Source organism: Octopus sinensis, linkage group LG6, assembly GCF_006345805.1.
Source record: "Octopus sinensis linkage group LG6, ASM634580v1, whole genome shotgun sequence".
NCBI lineage: Eukaryota > Metazoa > Mollusca > Cephalopoda > Octopoda > Octopodidae > Octopus > Octopus sinensis.
Genome location: NC_043002.1, coordinates 47,785,828 through 47,802,873, shown reverse-complemented (window position 1 = coordinate 47,802,873; position 17,046 = coordinate 47,785,828). Strand labels below are relative to the sequence as shown.

General features: G+C 33.5%; 1 protein-coding gene across 14 annotated transcripts in view; it reads left to right on the top strand.

Annotated features, from left to right (window-relative positions):
* LOC115213470 (agrin) overlaps nt 1-17,046 on the top strand; it is a 771,489-nt gene that overhangs the window by 394,919 nt on the left and 359,524 nt on the right. For 13 of the 14 annotated variants that reach the window (XM_029782456.2, XM_029782458.2, XM_036503873.1 and 10 more), the window contains one exon: nt 13,081-13,320. In XM_029782456.2, coding sequence (XP_029638316.2) covers nt 13,081-13,320 — 240 coding nt within the window. The remainder of the gene's footprint in view (nt 1-13,080; nt 13,321-17,046) is intronic. The other variant, XM_036503872.1, reaches the window with a different exon arrangement.

Below are 17,046 nucleotides of genomic sequence, written 5' to 3'. Positions count from 1 at the left end.
CTAAAGGCAGTGCTCCAGCATGGCCACAGCCAAAATGACTGAACCCAGTAAAAGAGTAAAAGAGAGAGTATACTCAATTTCAAACCTACCAGAAGATTCAGCAGGCCTTTGATAATGATGCCATGGGAAAACGTCAGATCAAGGAGTGGTAAAGCTGCTTCAAACCTAGCCACACCTCAGTGGAGAGTGAAATATGCACAGACAGGCCATTCTCAAGCCAAAACAAAGAACCAATTGGAAGACCGTTGTGTAACAATACAAGAAATTGCTCATGAAGTGGGAATCAGTGCATTTCATTTTGACTGGCAATTTGTACCTGTGGATAGTATCAATGAAATTCGTTGTGAAAGTTCTAGCAGAACACCAGAAGCAACTCCAGATGGAAACTGTGTAGGACATGTTGGACTGTGCAACCCATGACCTAGACTGCATGAAGACCATCATCACTGGGGATGAGACATAGGTTGATGGTTATGACCCAGAAACCAAGTTCCAGTCCTCCCAATGGAAGCATTAGTCATCACCAAGGCACAAAACAACATGATAGGTTTGCAGCAATGTGAAGGTAAGGTTGACCTTTTTCTTTGGCTCCTGTAGTATTGTGCATTATGAATACACACCACAAGGCCAAACAATGAATAAGAAATACCACTTGGAGGTTATACATTGCCTTCATAATGCCATGCATCAAAAGCAACCAGACATGTGGGCAGCGAAGAATCAGCAACTTCACCACAACAATGTGTCCACTCATTCTGCCCACATAATTCAAGTTATCCTGGTCAACAACAACACAACACTTGTTCGACAGGTTCCCTACTTTTCCAACTTAGTACTGTGTGACTTTTGGCTCTTCCCCAAACTGGAAACCACACTGAAATGGAAATGACTTGATTAGTGAGAGGAAATTATTAGAGAAGCAATGCTGAAGCAGCATATGATTCCAGAGACGATCTTCAGGGGCTGTTAGCAGTAGTAGCAGAACTGCTGGGTGAAGTGCATGAACTCTCAAGGAGATTATTTTAAAGGCAATTAAATAAAATTTGTGAAATGTACAAAATTGTTTTTTTTTTATACCCAAAGGTCGAACACTTTTTGAATGCACCTCACATTCATGCACACACACACACATACACATTCATATATACACAACCACACACATACTCAGATGCACACACACACACACACATATCTGTTCAGTATATTCTCAGGTTTACCAATCATATAAAGTGTCATTTTTCTTCGTAGCCTTCGTGTTTGTCATAAGTTCACAACCATCACTAGTGCTACAATGTTAAAGGATTAAGTTGATGGACATGTAGTTAAGTGATTTACAGCTTCAAGATTGAATCTTATCAAATAAGTGAAGTGTAACATTTGATAACCTGTCCCAATTTTATCACTGATCATTACTGAGATTGTAGCAAAAGCTACAATTGTTACTGTTATTGATGTCTGTGATTGTTGTGATGAGGTTTGCTGCATTTATCATGAATTGATGTAAACCGTAGTAGAATGTGTGCATTAATGTCTGGTCAGATGACGCTGCTGCTTTGATGTGTAATGTTTTATACATATATTTATGTGCCTGTAACAACGTATGAGTGTATATAGGTGTGTGTGTACTTACATACACACAAGCACATACACACTCATACATACACACATATATATATACACTCACAGATATATGTATACATAATATATATTTATAATGTAGAAATGTTCATTATATATATTAATGATGTAGATATGTACATTATATATATATATATATATTGAGAGAAGTACTACTAATGCCATCTTTTTAATAAGACTGCAGAAGTATCTAGGTGAAAATAAACCACTGTACTTGGCATTCATTGACCTAGAGAAAGCCTTTGACAGGGTCCCTTGCTCTATGATACATTGGTTTCTGTGGAAGCTAGGAGTTGATAAATAGCTTGTGAGGGCCATACAAGGGAGACACAAGCCTTGACGTAAGGCCACCTCCTCACCGTTAAATACTCTCCATCACCTAATAGAAGGAGGTTTTCCCTGTTCTCATTCTCCCTGTCTTGCAATTTATTTAGCAGCTAGACCTGGTGATATGGTACACATTGTAAAGCGGTTGGCATTGGGAAGGACATCCTGCCATCAGAAATATACCAAAACTGAACTTGAGGTCAACACAGCCCTGTAGTTCATCCATCTTCATCTCTTATGAACATGCTGTGCTTAAAAACTGAGAAATGATCAAAGTATATGAAGAATCAGATATAATGTGCAAAGAAGGCAGCAGCATTGGTATGGGATTTTGTTCCACCATGGTTTGCAGGATGTCTTCATCAAGCTCTACAGATCTTCCAGGATGAGGCACTTCTTTTAGGCTGTAGTCTCTGGCTCGGAATTTCTAGTACCACCATTAACACTGGCTTATGCTTATTGTCCAGTCCCCATATACTAAATTTGATATTCCTTGCACTTTTTGTTGTGTTGTTGCCGTTATTGAACTCATGAATCAAAATATGACAAATATGCTCCTTTGTCACTTTGAAAAGATAATTGTTAAAAACGACCTACACTCTTCAAAACTTGCATTAAAAATAAGGACAGGATAAAATTACTATATACTTTTATAGTAAGTTGATGCAGATAGTTCATAGTGCCCTGCTCCAAATTTCAATTTATGCAATTGAAAAAAAACACATTGTTTATGGGATGAACCAATATGTATGTTTGTATGTATGTATGTATATATATATATCATCATCATCATCATCGTTTAACGTCCGTTCTCCATGCTAGCATGGGTTGGACGGTTCGACCGGGGATCTGGGAAGCCAGAAGGCTGCACCAGGCTCCGGTCTTATCTGGCAATGTTTCTACAGCTGGATGCTCTTCCTAACGCTAACCACTCCATGAGTGTATATATATATATATATATAAAATATTATTAGAGACAAAACCACTATTTTGCAAAACAAACAAGGAAAATAGTGGTTTTGTCTCTAATAATATTTTATAATATTTTACTATAAAATTGGATTTAATCCTAAATCTGATTTTTTCCCTGTAAATTTGTATTTATTCCCTAATATTTATTATTATATATATATATATATATATACATACACACATACATACACATTTACATACATACATATTGGGTCATCCCATAAATAATGCAGCTATTCAACTGCATAAACTGAAAGTTGGAGGGGGACAGGATAAACTACCTGCATCAACTTGCTATAAAAGTAGGTAGTAATTTTACCTTGTCCTTATTCCATGTATACTGAGTCCTAACAGGTTAGCAGTAACACTATGCTTAAGCAATATATATATATGCCAGCCTCGCCTGGCCCTTGTGCCGGTGGCACATAAAAAGCACCATCCGTTCGTGGCCGTTTGCCAGCTCTGTCTGGCACCTGTGCAGGTGGCACGTAAAAAGCACCCACTACACTCACGGAGTGGTTGGCGTTAGGAAGGGCATCCAGCCGTAGAATCACTGCCAGATTTGACTGGGCCTGATGAAGCCTTCTGGCTTCACAGACCCCAGTAGAACCGTCCAACCCATGCTAGCATGGAAAACGGACGCTAAACGACGACGATGATGATGATGATGATATATATATATATATATATTTATATATATTGCTTAAGCATAGTGTTACTCATAACCTGGTGTTAGAACTCAGTATGCATATACTTCAGAGAATAGAGTGCAATGAAACGGGTAAATAAATGACAAGAGGTAAAATTATGTAATAAACTTCATTAGTTTACAACTGTTTCTGCTATGTTGTGCAATGCAGTCATAGTTGAGCCCTTGTGTAACACCGTAAAGCTTTGTGGGAGCTTAAAAATACGTGCAATTTTAGTGGGGAAGGCATTCATATATATGTGTGTGTTTGTGTGTATAGAAAGTATTACAATCAAAAATATATAAACATATACAGGAAATAAAGTACAAAGATTGTATGGTAAAAGCCCCTCCTAGCAAAATGTAGTTTCAGATAGATTTTGTGTGTGTATGTGCATACTAAGTAGATAAGTATTTATACACATGCCATTTCCACTTTACTGGTCACTCTTTACAACACCTGTCTATGTTGAGATTGTCTTTGCACAGGGGTCATCCTGACTCCCGTCTTCACCGTGAGCAGGGATTAATATTCTCTCTTAACTTCTTTGTGCCACATGAGCTCAAATCTCCTCCCCTCTTCATCTAACCATCTCACACCTACTTCCTCCCACCCACATCTCCTCTCTTGCTCTGGCACCTACTTCCTCTCTTCACTCCTGCCCACCTCTTTTCTACCCTCTACCTTCATCATCATCCCCTGTTACCCCACTCCATCCCTTAGACCCCCACCCTTGCTTTCCCCATTCTCGCCTCCTCCACACTCCAACACCAACACACCACATCACATACCACCATACCACACCACACACCACCATTCCACACCACATCCCACCACATCGCACACACTAGCACTAACCACTTCCCAGCACCTACATGAACATGCACACACACGTCAAGGTCACCAGCCCCCTTCCATGCGCACATACACAGTCTCACATACACACAGATACACACCTTCATTTTGTGATCACCACTACTTTATTATCTCTCCTTCTTCCTCGCTCTCCTGTGTGACCCCTTCTATTCAGCATTCACCATGATAGATCGCTTGCCACTAAACCTTTTTCTGTTTTCTCTCCCTGTTTATTCCTGTGTTCTTTACTGTCAAAGAGCATAGGCTTGAGAAAGACTTTCTCACTTCCCACGTGTTAAACTAATACATCCGTTTGTTGTTTACATACCCACACATACACACAAACATATCTCCTTCTCTTGCACTCTCCTGTCTTAGAAAAATCTTTTTCTTCGCCTATTCCCTTCCGGTCATTTCAAAATGTAACCGCGTGTGTATTGTTGGTGATTTTCTTCCTCTATCTTCTCTTCCTCTATTTCTGAAGAAGAACTTGGCTCAAAACGTTAAATCCTCTTTCCTTCTTTCCTTTCTTGGGCGTCTGATAATACAGTACTTGTACCACATCCTCATGTTATTGTACTTTCTTGTTTTTTCTTCTTTGTTTGGAGTCAGTGTATATATATGCATGCATATATATATGTATGTATATATATATGTATGTGTGTATATATATATATATTATATATATATATATGCATATACATATGTATGTACATATATATGTATGTATGCATATGTATGTGTATATATATATGTATGTATATGTATATATATATATATATATATATATATATATGTATGTATATGCTGCCTTTCCTTTGGATAACACTGGTGGCATGGAGAGGGGAGGAGGTTATGCATGGGCGACTGCTAGTCTTCAAGAAACAACCTTGCCCAGACTTGCGCCTCAGGGTAACTTTCTAGGTGCAATCTCATGGTCATTTTTGACTGAAGGGGGTCTCCTCCTCCTCCTAATATAGTATATATATATATATATATATATATATATATATAGTCTCCTTTAGAGAGAATTAGAAATATTAATATTTCTATATATATATATATATGCATATGCTAAAGATAAGTTTCTGTACTTGGCTTATGTTGACTTGAAGAAAGTTTTTGACAGTCTCCTGATCCCTTATCTTGTGATCAATGTGAATACTAGGGATAGATGAGTGGTTGGTGAGAGCTGTGCAAGCCTTGTATAGAGACACTGCCAGTAAGGTGAGGGTGGAATATGAGTATAGTGAAGAATTCAGCTTATAAGTGGGGGTTCACCAAGGACTTGTTCTCAGCCCCTTCTTGTCCATCATAGTCCTCCATGCAATAGCACAGGAATTCAAGACAGGGTGCCTTTGGCAGCTTCTTTGTGCTGATAACCTTGCTATTATAGCTGAATTACTACCTGAACTAGAGAAGTTTAAGTGTGGAAGCAAGGATGGGCCTCATGGAGGCAATAACAAAGACCTTTGGTATTATGTCATGCTTGAGAAGAAGACCTATCAAACCAAGCAAAATCACATTCATAGCAGATGCCAGTTTCACACATATTGGCACCTGTGCCAGTGGCACATAAAGACACCCATTACGCTCACAGAGTGGTTGGCATTAGGAAGGGCATCTAGCAAGTAGAAAACCATGCCTAATCAGCCTGGAATCTGTTGCAGCCTTCCAGCATGCCAGCATGGACAACAGACGTTAAGGGATGATGATGATGATACATACATATACTTATATATATGTATGTATGTATGTATGTATGTATATATATATATATATATATAAATATATATATATATATATATAAATATATATATATATATATATATATATATATATATATATATATATATATATATATATATATACAATCATATATACATATGTATATATGTGTGTGTGTGTGTGTGTGTGTACAAATGGGATCCGCACTCAGTCAGTCTCCTTCTCAAATCACTATAACTCCAACAAATCACTCTAACTCTCCTATTGCTGCTCACCCACTCCTGGTGTCACTTTTCTTTCTTGCTAGCCAAAACCATTTCACTTGTTAACCATTCTTCATCCATTAATATTTCCTCTACACTTATGTTGCATTGGTCATCCCACTCCCAGTCCTCCTCTATTCACTGGACCACCAAAATTTTCTCTCTCATGCACTATTCCTGTTCTCTCTCTCTCTCTCTCTCTTTCTTTCTTCTGCTGCCAACCCAAACATATGTCATCTTTCTCTTGTCTCCTCCATGTCAATTAACCATATCATCATTACTATCCTGTTGTTAGTATTCCTCTGTCTTCCCAACTTGTGTACCATGGGTTGTCTCCCAGACTTGTATCCACCCCCAATCAGCCATACCCAATCTTTACAGATGTTGCCTACCTCCCTTCTCCCATTTCTTTTGCCTTCACCATATACTCTTGCAAACCCTCCCTACACACACTTGTAGCTTCTTTGCCCCCATTCACTGCTACTCATGGAGGCAATAATCAAGACCTTTGGCATTCTGTCATGCTTGAGAAGAAGACCCATCAAGCTGAGCAAATTCACATTCACAGCAGTTACCGATGTCGCACAAGTTGGCACCCAGGCCAGTGGTACATAAAGGCACCCATTACGCTCACAGAGTGGTTGCATTAGGAAGGGCATCCAGCTGTAGAAAACCATACCTAATTAGCCTGGAGTCTGGTGCAGCCTACCAGCATGCCAGCATGGAAACAGACGTTAAAAGGTGATGATGATGATGATACATACATATATATTTATATATATGTATATATAGATAGATAGACAGGTGGTTAGTTGAGGTGCCAACTAAACACATCATCGCCGATACTTCTGGTTCATTCTCACTCTCCCCTAAATGCAAATAGCCATGTCAGTCCTCTACAACTAGAATCTGCTCTGCCACAACTATTTTTCTAATACCTTAAACCACACATATCTTAGTGATTCCCTGCTCCTTGGATTTTGTAGATTTGTGAGTTGCATGGTGACCTTACTAGTGCCAATGTCATAAAACAAAGCACTCAATAAAGTGGTTAGCATTGTGAAGTGGTTAGTATTTGGAAGGGCATACAGCTATAGTAACCATGCCAAAGATGATGCTTGATCACAATGCTCTCCTTGAACACATCAAGTCCTGTCAAACCATTCAACTCATGCCAACATAGAACATGTACATTAAATGACAATGATGATATATATATATATATATATATATATTTATATAAAGCTGAAATTGTCTGTGTATGGCAGGTTTGGTAGCCTTCAACTAACACTATCTCCTCCAAGACCCTGCGGTGCAAGTTGACCAAAATTGAGAGTATGATAGAAGAAGGCTTGCTCTTCCTTCCGTAGAAGAAAAAATTCAAATCGGACCATGTTAACACCAAAAATTATTTACATCAAAAAGGTGCTTTTTTTCTATAGAAATCTCTATGTTTTATGATTTTTTGACTGCTGTGTCGCCATTTTTCGGTGTATTTCAACCAGAAAAACGTTCAATGGCGGTGCCCCAGCATGGCCACAGCTCAAGAGCTGAAACTGGAAAAACAAAAAAACAAAAAAACTTAAAGAGAATAACAAGCTACATAATGCAAAATTTTTACTTTTCAAAAATTCCAATTCTAAAGGGTCGAAACAAACCTGAACAACGCCGGGCGATACTGCTAGTATATATATAATAAAAGAATTTGAATAACACCTGTGTTTAACTCCATTTATTTATTTATATATTATATATATATTTATATATATATATACATATATATATATATATATATGTATGTATATTATATATACATATATATGTATACATACATATTATGCTGTATATATGATATATATTAACAATCCTTGATATTTATGTTAGGTTTGACTTGCCTCTGCCAGTTCAAATGTTTATAGAAAAAAGAAGAAATAATGTTTTATTTTGTTTATCCTTAAAAAATCATACACAAATTTTATAGACCAATCTCATTTCGTGCATAGTACTCATTTAGAATACGCTATCTTTTTCTGAGAAGTTCAATTATGTTTTGTTCCTTGAGAATTGCTCACATGATATTGCAAAATAAGGTAAATATATGTTCTTGTTATTGAAGTTGCTGACTTGTCAACCTTCATCATACAATCATACAGACTTGTGATCAAATGCATTCTAGCAATGCATCTTTTTTTTTTATTTTTGCTGTTTTTTTGTTTTTTTTTGTTAGGACCACATTATGTAATGCATCTTTTCCTTTTGAAAGCAAATACATTCACCTTAGGGACTTGAAATATGCATCTATATCAACTCATGAAAACTGAAGTGTGTAATACGAATGAACCTTACATAACCTCATCAAAATTCCTAGCCCCTTGTTTGTTTTTAATAGTGTTGATAGAAATAATCTGCTAACTTTCTCAGCAAAACACCATATAGGCAAATTTGGATCATCTCTTGTACATTGTGAAACAGCATTCAGAAAATTATGTTTGATTTCCTCTGTCAGAAATATTTGTTTTCCAAGTATTTAATCCTTAGATGTGTAATGAAATAGCTGTATGAATCCTTTTGCTGTCTTACTTTTAACAATTGTAATGCAAGCCAATCTTTTTGATGTTTGCCAGGGTATAGAATATTAGGGGAAAATAAAATTTGCCTTTCATAAATCATTCCTCAGCAGAATAACACGTAACATATGAAAAAAGTATCTTATTCCAAACATTTTTCTAACTTTCTCTTGTTATTTATTAGTGATATTGGAATCTCTAAGGGTCTCATTTTCAAGAACAAAAGAGCTATCATTTGTAGAACTCTTTTATTATTCCTACCAAAAATCTTGTATTAAACAACTTTTTTATATTTGATTATATTCTATTTGCATTTGATGCTTAACCCATCATATAGAATATAGTTTTATTCTTATGATATTATGTGGTGTATAATAAGAAATTTTGTAAATAAAATGGTTGATGAATTGTACAGTTTGCAGGATGTAGTTATGGTTTTCTTATTTGTTTATGATATTTCTTTAAAGTTTCTTCCACCCTTCCTGTCTTTATTACATTTTCTTGCTCGATTCATAGCACCAGCTTGATGTGTATAATTAAAAGTTGCATGTGTATATGTTGCCATTGTAAAATGATGCATTCATCTACTTAGTAATTATAAGATAGATGCCTGTCTAATTATAACCTGCATTTTTCATTACTTAAAGAAATTCTTCCTAATATTCTGTTTGTTACTGACTTAAATACTACTTGTGAAGCATTTTTAGCCTACCATATATGACTGAAGGTTTTTTTTTTTTATCCCACCTCTCTTCAGCAATGTCTGAGAGAAAGGTAAAAGACAATGTTTATCTAATTTGATGATACTGGTCTAATGAATCTCCTGAAAATGCTCCAATATTAATTTTTTTTTTTCACTTTGTATTGTGAAAATATGCTGGTATATTTTTACAGAATTTGTGAAATCATCATTATTTAAGAATGAAACAAATGCATAAAGAATTTTCATTATAGAATAATTATTCATATTTTATCTAATACTCTGTGTGTGTGTGTGTGTGTGTGTGTGTGTGTGTGTGTGTGTGTATGAATGTGTATATATATGCATAAAATAAGTATGGCACATATAATTCTGGATGTAATTTTGATATCTAAAGAGAGTGATAATTTTCTAAACTGAAAAACAGCACTCACACCAGATATTTCATTACATTGTCAAACAAACATGACCTTAGACTGAATAGTTTTTTGTTTTTCTATTTATTTCCCTGATAAATACTGTGAGATTTTGTTTTCTACTCTATCATAAATATTGAAAGAGTTTATTGATTAACAATACTGAAGATAAGACAGTAGCAGCTCACCTATTGTGGTGGCCATGACAGATAATATTTCAAAATTTGCATTATTTCTTCAGTTATATTACGATAACTAAACTCCATTTTCATCAATCGTGAGGTTTTTATATTGAAAGGAAAATGTTTTGAAGTTTTCTCATCATTCTCAAATATATTTTCAGTTTTGTTTCCATTTTTAACTTAATAACAAATGCATACAGCTGTTACATCTGTTAATAATCAGTAACATTAAAATAACAACACATGTATGTATATTAACTATAAATATTGCAAATAAGCAATTAAATGTGGTTCATATTCCAACTCCTTATTACAAAATTTCATTTAGAAAATACTACAATCAACCAATGCATTTAGAAAATGAATATTCTTTCTGAACTGCTTGGTAGTAAGACAAATCAATAAATTCATTCTCCCTAAAGGCAACTTGCTATTCCCTCCCTTCATTTAAATTGATTATTTCTCAAAATACCCAATAACTACCTCAATCCATCACCTTTTCTACCCTATCTCAATAACTCTTATCCTTCTTATTTTGGGTATGCTATGTCTCCTTGAACATTGCTACTGGCTATATTATCTAGTTTCCTTGACAAGACTGATTCCGATCAACCTGCAATATGTTACACATACTTATAATAGAAATAAAATTAATGGAAATACTTCATAATAGCTGTTACTATTATGGAGCTAAATAAGCTCTTCACATTGCTATACCTGAAAAAAATATCTACCATGATTATTGAGCAGGCATTCTTTTATTTTCTTTTTCTTCACATTATTAACTATTTTGAATTCTAATTCTCAATAAAACAAATAAATAACCAAAAAAACCTAGACCTCAGAGCAAATATTGATTCTATTTCCCACTGTTCGAATTAGAAGGAAGGAATAAACCAGTGTTTAAGAGAAGTACACTATTTGTTACAGATTTTCTGTATTCCCTGCTTGCTATCATTTTGTTGGTTGCTTCAGATATATATATATATATTCCTTGGCTTCCTAGCTGACAGAAAGCACCACACTCTACTCTGTCAGACAGTTGCTTGTTGAGGAGGAAAGGGGAGTATGTATAAGAAGCAAGACTGCCACTGCTAATATTACTGCTGCTACTGCAACATTTAGCATGCAGCTATGGCAAATCGACACTAGCAGAACAGAACGGCTGGTCACATAATCAAAAGTGAATATAGTCAGGTGGTTATTGAAAATTCTAATCTACAGAGTATTTTGTAGATTTTTTTAGTCTCTCCAACACCTAAGCCTAATGAAATGTGACATTGAAGGATACTGGTTAGGAAAGAAGAATATGTTAATGCTCACTTACTACCATACCAAAAAGAAAAAAATCACTCTGGCTTCTATCAGAACTATATGAAGAGCAGCTGTTGATTTGAAATATTACTTGGGAAAGCAACAAATATTTTAATCCAGATTATTGATGGAGATAATGAAAATGCAAAACCTCATTACAAAGTGAATGTGTTATGAAGTGAAACGTTAAATATTTAATGTTACAACATCATCTTATTGTACAGTGCTACTGCAATTATTCTGACTACTAGAATCGGATAACATTCAATATATATATTGTTATTTATAAAGAGCTCACTTTTCTTTCTCACCTCTTTTTTATTGATTCTCTACATTGCTATTATCGTCTATATCACTTCCTACTTCTTCCTCTCTAACTTTCTTTCATTTCTGCCATCACCATTCTAATTGAGATTGCTGCTCTGTCATTATCAACAGATGACTTTACTAACAAATTTTCTAAACCTACCAATCTGGTTATGAATGCAGTTTGAGAAATTATTTACTGTGGTTGCTGTGGTAATTTGATCAATGCTAGAATGCTACCAAACATTAAGCAAGCTCAACTTGCTGCTATTTCTATCAGTAGGATGTCTTTTATTACCACCAGCTCATATCAATACTCCTGACAACACAGAGTTGAGTAAACAAAAGAGAAAAAAGTGATGCATTTGGACTTCCCTCATTTGTTGTTCAAAGAGCAGCAATATTATTCTGATTTTCGTGTGTACTATTGCACTAAGACTCTGAAAATTTATTACCCACCAAAATGTTTGTTATTGACTTTGTGACATCTATTGGGTCATACTAAATCCTTTCAATCATATTCACCTAACATCAAAGCAAGTCAAAGGAGTAAATTTTAACACATTTATTCAACCCATTAAAATGCTTTCTTAGAAACACAAGACATAAATAGATATCCATAGTATTTACTTTAGCCAACTGAAAGCTTCATTAAGAAAATAAAATAAAAGATAAAAAAGCTTTCCAAATTGTAGTCAACATTTAGCTCACATAGCAATCAAATGAATTGAATTATTACTGAAAGATTTCTAATACTCTTAAAAGTGAAGACAGATATTCATATATGTATATGCATTAACACACACAAGCTCATATATATATATTTATATCTACAATCTTTATCCCAAAGAGAAATAATGCTGGTTTTATTACATTTATTATTACAATTGTAAATACAGAAACTATTCTATAGGATATTATTTTCAAAACATTTTATAATTAGAAAGATAACAACAATCCAAAGTTGATGCTGAGAACAGAAGGATGTACCAGGATTTCAAATTGTCACTTCGGAAATTTTCATTCGAAGTCGTTACATTTTCCTCCCTAATTACATTGATTTTACTGTGCCTGTTCAGTCTGTGCAATTTTCAGCCGGCTAATGCCTGTTACGTTTACCCAGCAGATATGAAGGACCCATGCGAACAGAAGAAGTGTAGCTTTGGTGCTGAATGTGTACCCTCATTAGATGGGTTCAGTTACCGATGCCAGTGTCCCAACCGCTGCAACACCTATGGTGACAACATTGGTAGCACCCCAGTTTGTGGAAATGATGGAGTAGATTATAGCAACATGTGTGAGATGCGCAAAGCAGCTTGCCAAGAAATGAAGGACATTAGAGTAAAATATTATGGGAAATGTGGTAAGTATTTCTTTAATTAATATTCAAAATTAATACTAAATATTAATCTGCATTATTTTTCTAATTATACTGTTTCCTCTAATTTTCTATTACTCTAAGTATTTTATCACTTTTTACATACTTATTCAATTAAAAGATGTTCATAGATTGTTACTAATGTTATACTCTAGAACTTTCTTTATTCAGTGCATGTTTTTAATGCAGCAATTTCCTAGGATGTTGTGTAAAAAAACTGTATCAATACAAATATATTTTGATGTATTTTTCATGGAGGCTTGCTGTTAAAATACAACAATGTTTTAAAATTTTTCATAGTCATTTCTGCTACTTTATATAGAAAAAATGGGAAATTTTGTTACCAGATCTGTTTGTCTCTTATCAAATATCTACTGATGTAAATTATTTTAAGTCAATTAGCCAATATCTTCTTCGAAATTAATAATAATTCTTCTTCTTTATACTGTGAAGTCTTAAAACTATTAACTTTCTAAACCAATATGGTGTCAGATTGAGCATAACTGTCAACTGGGTTGGCACCAAATATCTATACCAAGTATAACATCTGAGGATGAGACAGTTATCTAAAGGTGGAAGCTAGATATATGATTTGTTTTGGCATAGGTTATTATAACATTTCACTATCTGAATAACTGAGGTAAATTTTAAAATAAAGTTTTGATTCTTGGTTTTCCATTTCATTTAAAAATGGCCATGTGGAAAGAAACAGTTATTCATTTCAATTACTCTAAAATAAATTAAAATACTTCATACAGTTAAAAAATGATAGTACAATTATCAGTATTTTATTGGTTATTATCCTGCATTTCAAATAAGTATTTTAGATACTGTTTCTTACAAATTTTATGTTTTTGCTTTCCTTAAAATATGTTTCTGTAAACATGCTTAAGTAAATAAAAAAAAATGACGAAACCAGTCTGTTTTAGAGTTGTATTAAACTATGTATTTTTATAAGTTAGATTTTCAAGAAATCAAATTCAGTATTAGGCTTGTTTTGTTCTGATTAGTAACTAATGTAATATTGTTAAATGTATGCTGACTGTTATACTAGGTAAGTTTGGCATAAGCTATGAATTGCTTTTTTCATAATTCTTTCTAGATTTTATTTATAATCTCCTCTTTGTTACTCACTCTTCCTATAACAAATCTTTCAATAATCTATTTTTTCTTATGTTCAGTGTCCTCATGTTTGAGTTGTCTGAATACAAATTATTGTATATCATAACATTTCTATATTTTAATGTACTCAGCTTTGTCTAAAAGCAATATGTCATTTGTCAAAATGCCATTTTTTATGACCATACCCAACATTATTCATTTTTTAAATTATTTTGTTTTAATAAATATCTTGCATATACAGATTTACCATAAAATATATCTATTTCTTTTAATTATTTGAAAAATGTGAATGCTTTGTAATTTCTACAAATATTTTAGAACAATATGCAATATTTTTACAAATTGTCTGTTTGGTTACGGATTGAAAATACATGTGTAGTACAAATGAAAAAGCTTGAGTGTTCCCTATCATTGATTACTTCTCATGTGAATTACAGTTCAATGTTCTCTTCAAATTGAAATATTTTCTTACAATAAAACTTTTATTTATACTTGAAAAATATATCTAGTTAAACAAAGATAGATTCTGAGGACTGTTCTAATTTACAATAATATTCTCAAATATTTTCCTTTTTTTTCACAGTTTGATTCAGTGACCTCCTGTATCATCTTTATTATTTACATTTTGCATTAAGTTTTTGAACTCCTTATCAACTAAATATTTATCTTATGAGCTAATTCTTTTCTCCATAAGATGTTGGATTTTCCATTGTGAATTAATCTCACAAAAACACAGTAGAATTTATGCCACAGAAACAATTTCAATTTGCAAAATTTTGTATATATAATTTCAAAATTCATAAGAATTATAAGTTAATAAAAGATTATTACAGATTTTAGCTGCAGCAGCCTGTTATAGCTGTTATATTCACACCTACATATTGCAAAGGATGAAACCTCTACTCCTACATTCCAAAGGATAGTGAAACAAGAAGAAAAGAGAACTGCATTCATTTTGATTTAAAGTGTAAATGATTAGATATTAGTTAGTATAAATGCACAATATTACCAATTCAAGCTACTATTTATGCAAGAATAAAGGATAGTTATGTAGATTAACAAAGAATGCCCATGAAATAAAGCTAATATTTTGACATTTTTAATTAACTCTTTTACCTTTGTCAGGTGACATAATACACAGGTTATTAAATCTAATATTCCATCACATGTTTTCACTCATTACTTGATAAACGTCAAACTAGATTTATTCACAATAGAAGTATATTGAATCAACAGAACAAAAGAGCAATTTTTAAAATACAGATTTCAGTTTCCATAGTTTTCAAGTTACCTACCTTGTGTGTCATAAAATATAAAATACAAGAAAGCAAATTTCAGCCTCACAATAACTTTGAATAAATCAAGGAGGATACTCCTTTGTGACTGTCCATTTGTTAGAATTAGCAGCTAAGTTTTATTCAAATCACATCCTATTCTCTGAAAAAAGAAAGAATATATGAATAATATAGTCTTAGGTACAATATGTCTACAAAGGAAACAGGATAGTCACTATTGAAATACTTTTTATTATAGTTAAGCTCAGTCAAGTTCACCTGGGGTCTAATCAACATGTTTGATGGAAGTGCAACTGGCAGATATTTTTAGTAGCATTAGCATCTCAGCATTGTTTTATGTTTAAAAATTAATGAATCCTTGTTGAAGAATTTGGGAAGGATAACTATGAAGGGAAAGTAGATTTTTGACAGCTGCTGCTATCAACAGTGGTCAGAATATCAAATTTCAAGGCTGCATAGCAATGGAAGAGAGTGGTACCTGTACAAGAATGAACTGAATTTATTGTGGTTGACAAAGATGTCTAATGAAGAGTATACTGAATTATCTTCCATTTTGTGTTTTCTACTAGTATACTTTTTCTGTGATTTTTTTTTCGTTAGAGTCAGTCTCAGTCATGCTTGGAACAAAGTATCGTTTGACAGTTAGTGTGTTGTTAACATTGGTTGTAATCCCAATGATTTATGGCAAAATGTTTTCTTAGACATCAACATTTTCCCAAAATTCTTGCTTTCTACAAAAATTTCTTTTCATCTACATATATTTATATAAAATTCGTAATAAAATTCGTTCTTTATGAACCCAGTTTGTAAACTGGATTCAAATAGGACATATTTTATAAACAGCTTATAAACAGTTGATCTATGAAGATACACTGCAGAAATAACAGTGTCATCATCAGGCTCAGTTATTATCGTTGGTAAATAAATGAGATATATTCTTTAAAATGATAGGGAGTTGAGCTGGTATTATTAAAACCAATGAAAAATAGAAATTGAACCATAAGGTTTGCATGCTATATTTCATTAAAGGTTTGATTAATTAATCTTGGCTTTCTAACTTGAATGACCACTCGTGTGTTATGTTGGAAAATAGATAGTAAGTGGGTCTACATTTTCAGAAGCCTTATTTAATATTTCTCAATTGAGGCAGAAAGCAGAATAGTCATATCTAATTTGTAGATAACATAAAACATTCATTACTATTTGAAATATCACCAAGTAACTTATCATTAGGTCAAATGATTTTACATCCAGTTTCACTTTATTATAGAACTGAATTTTAAGATCAAAGATG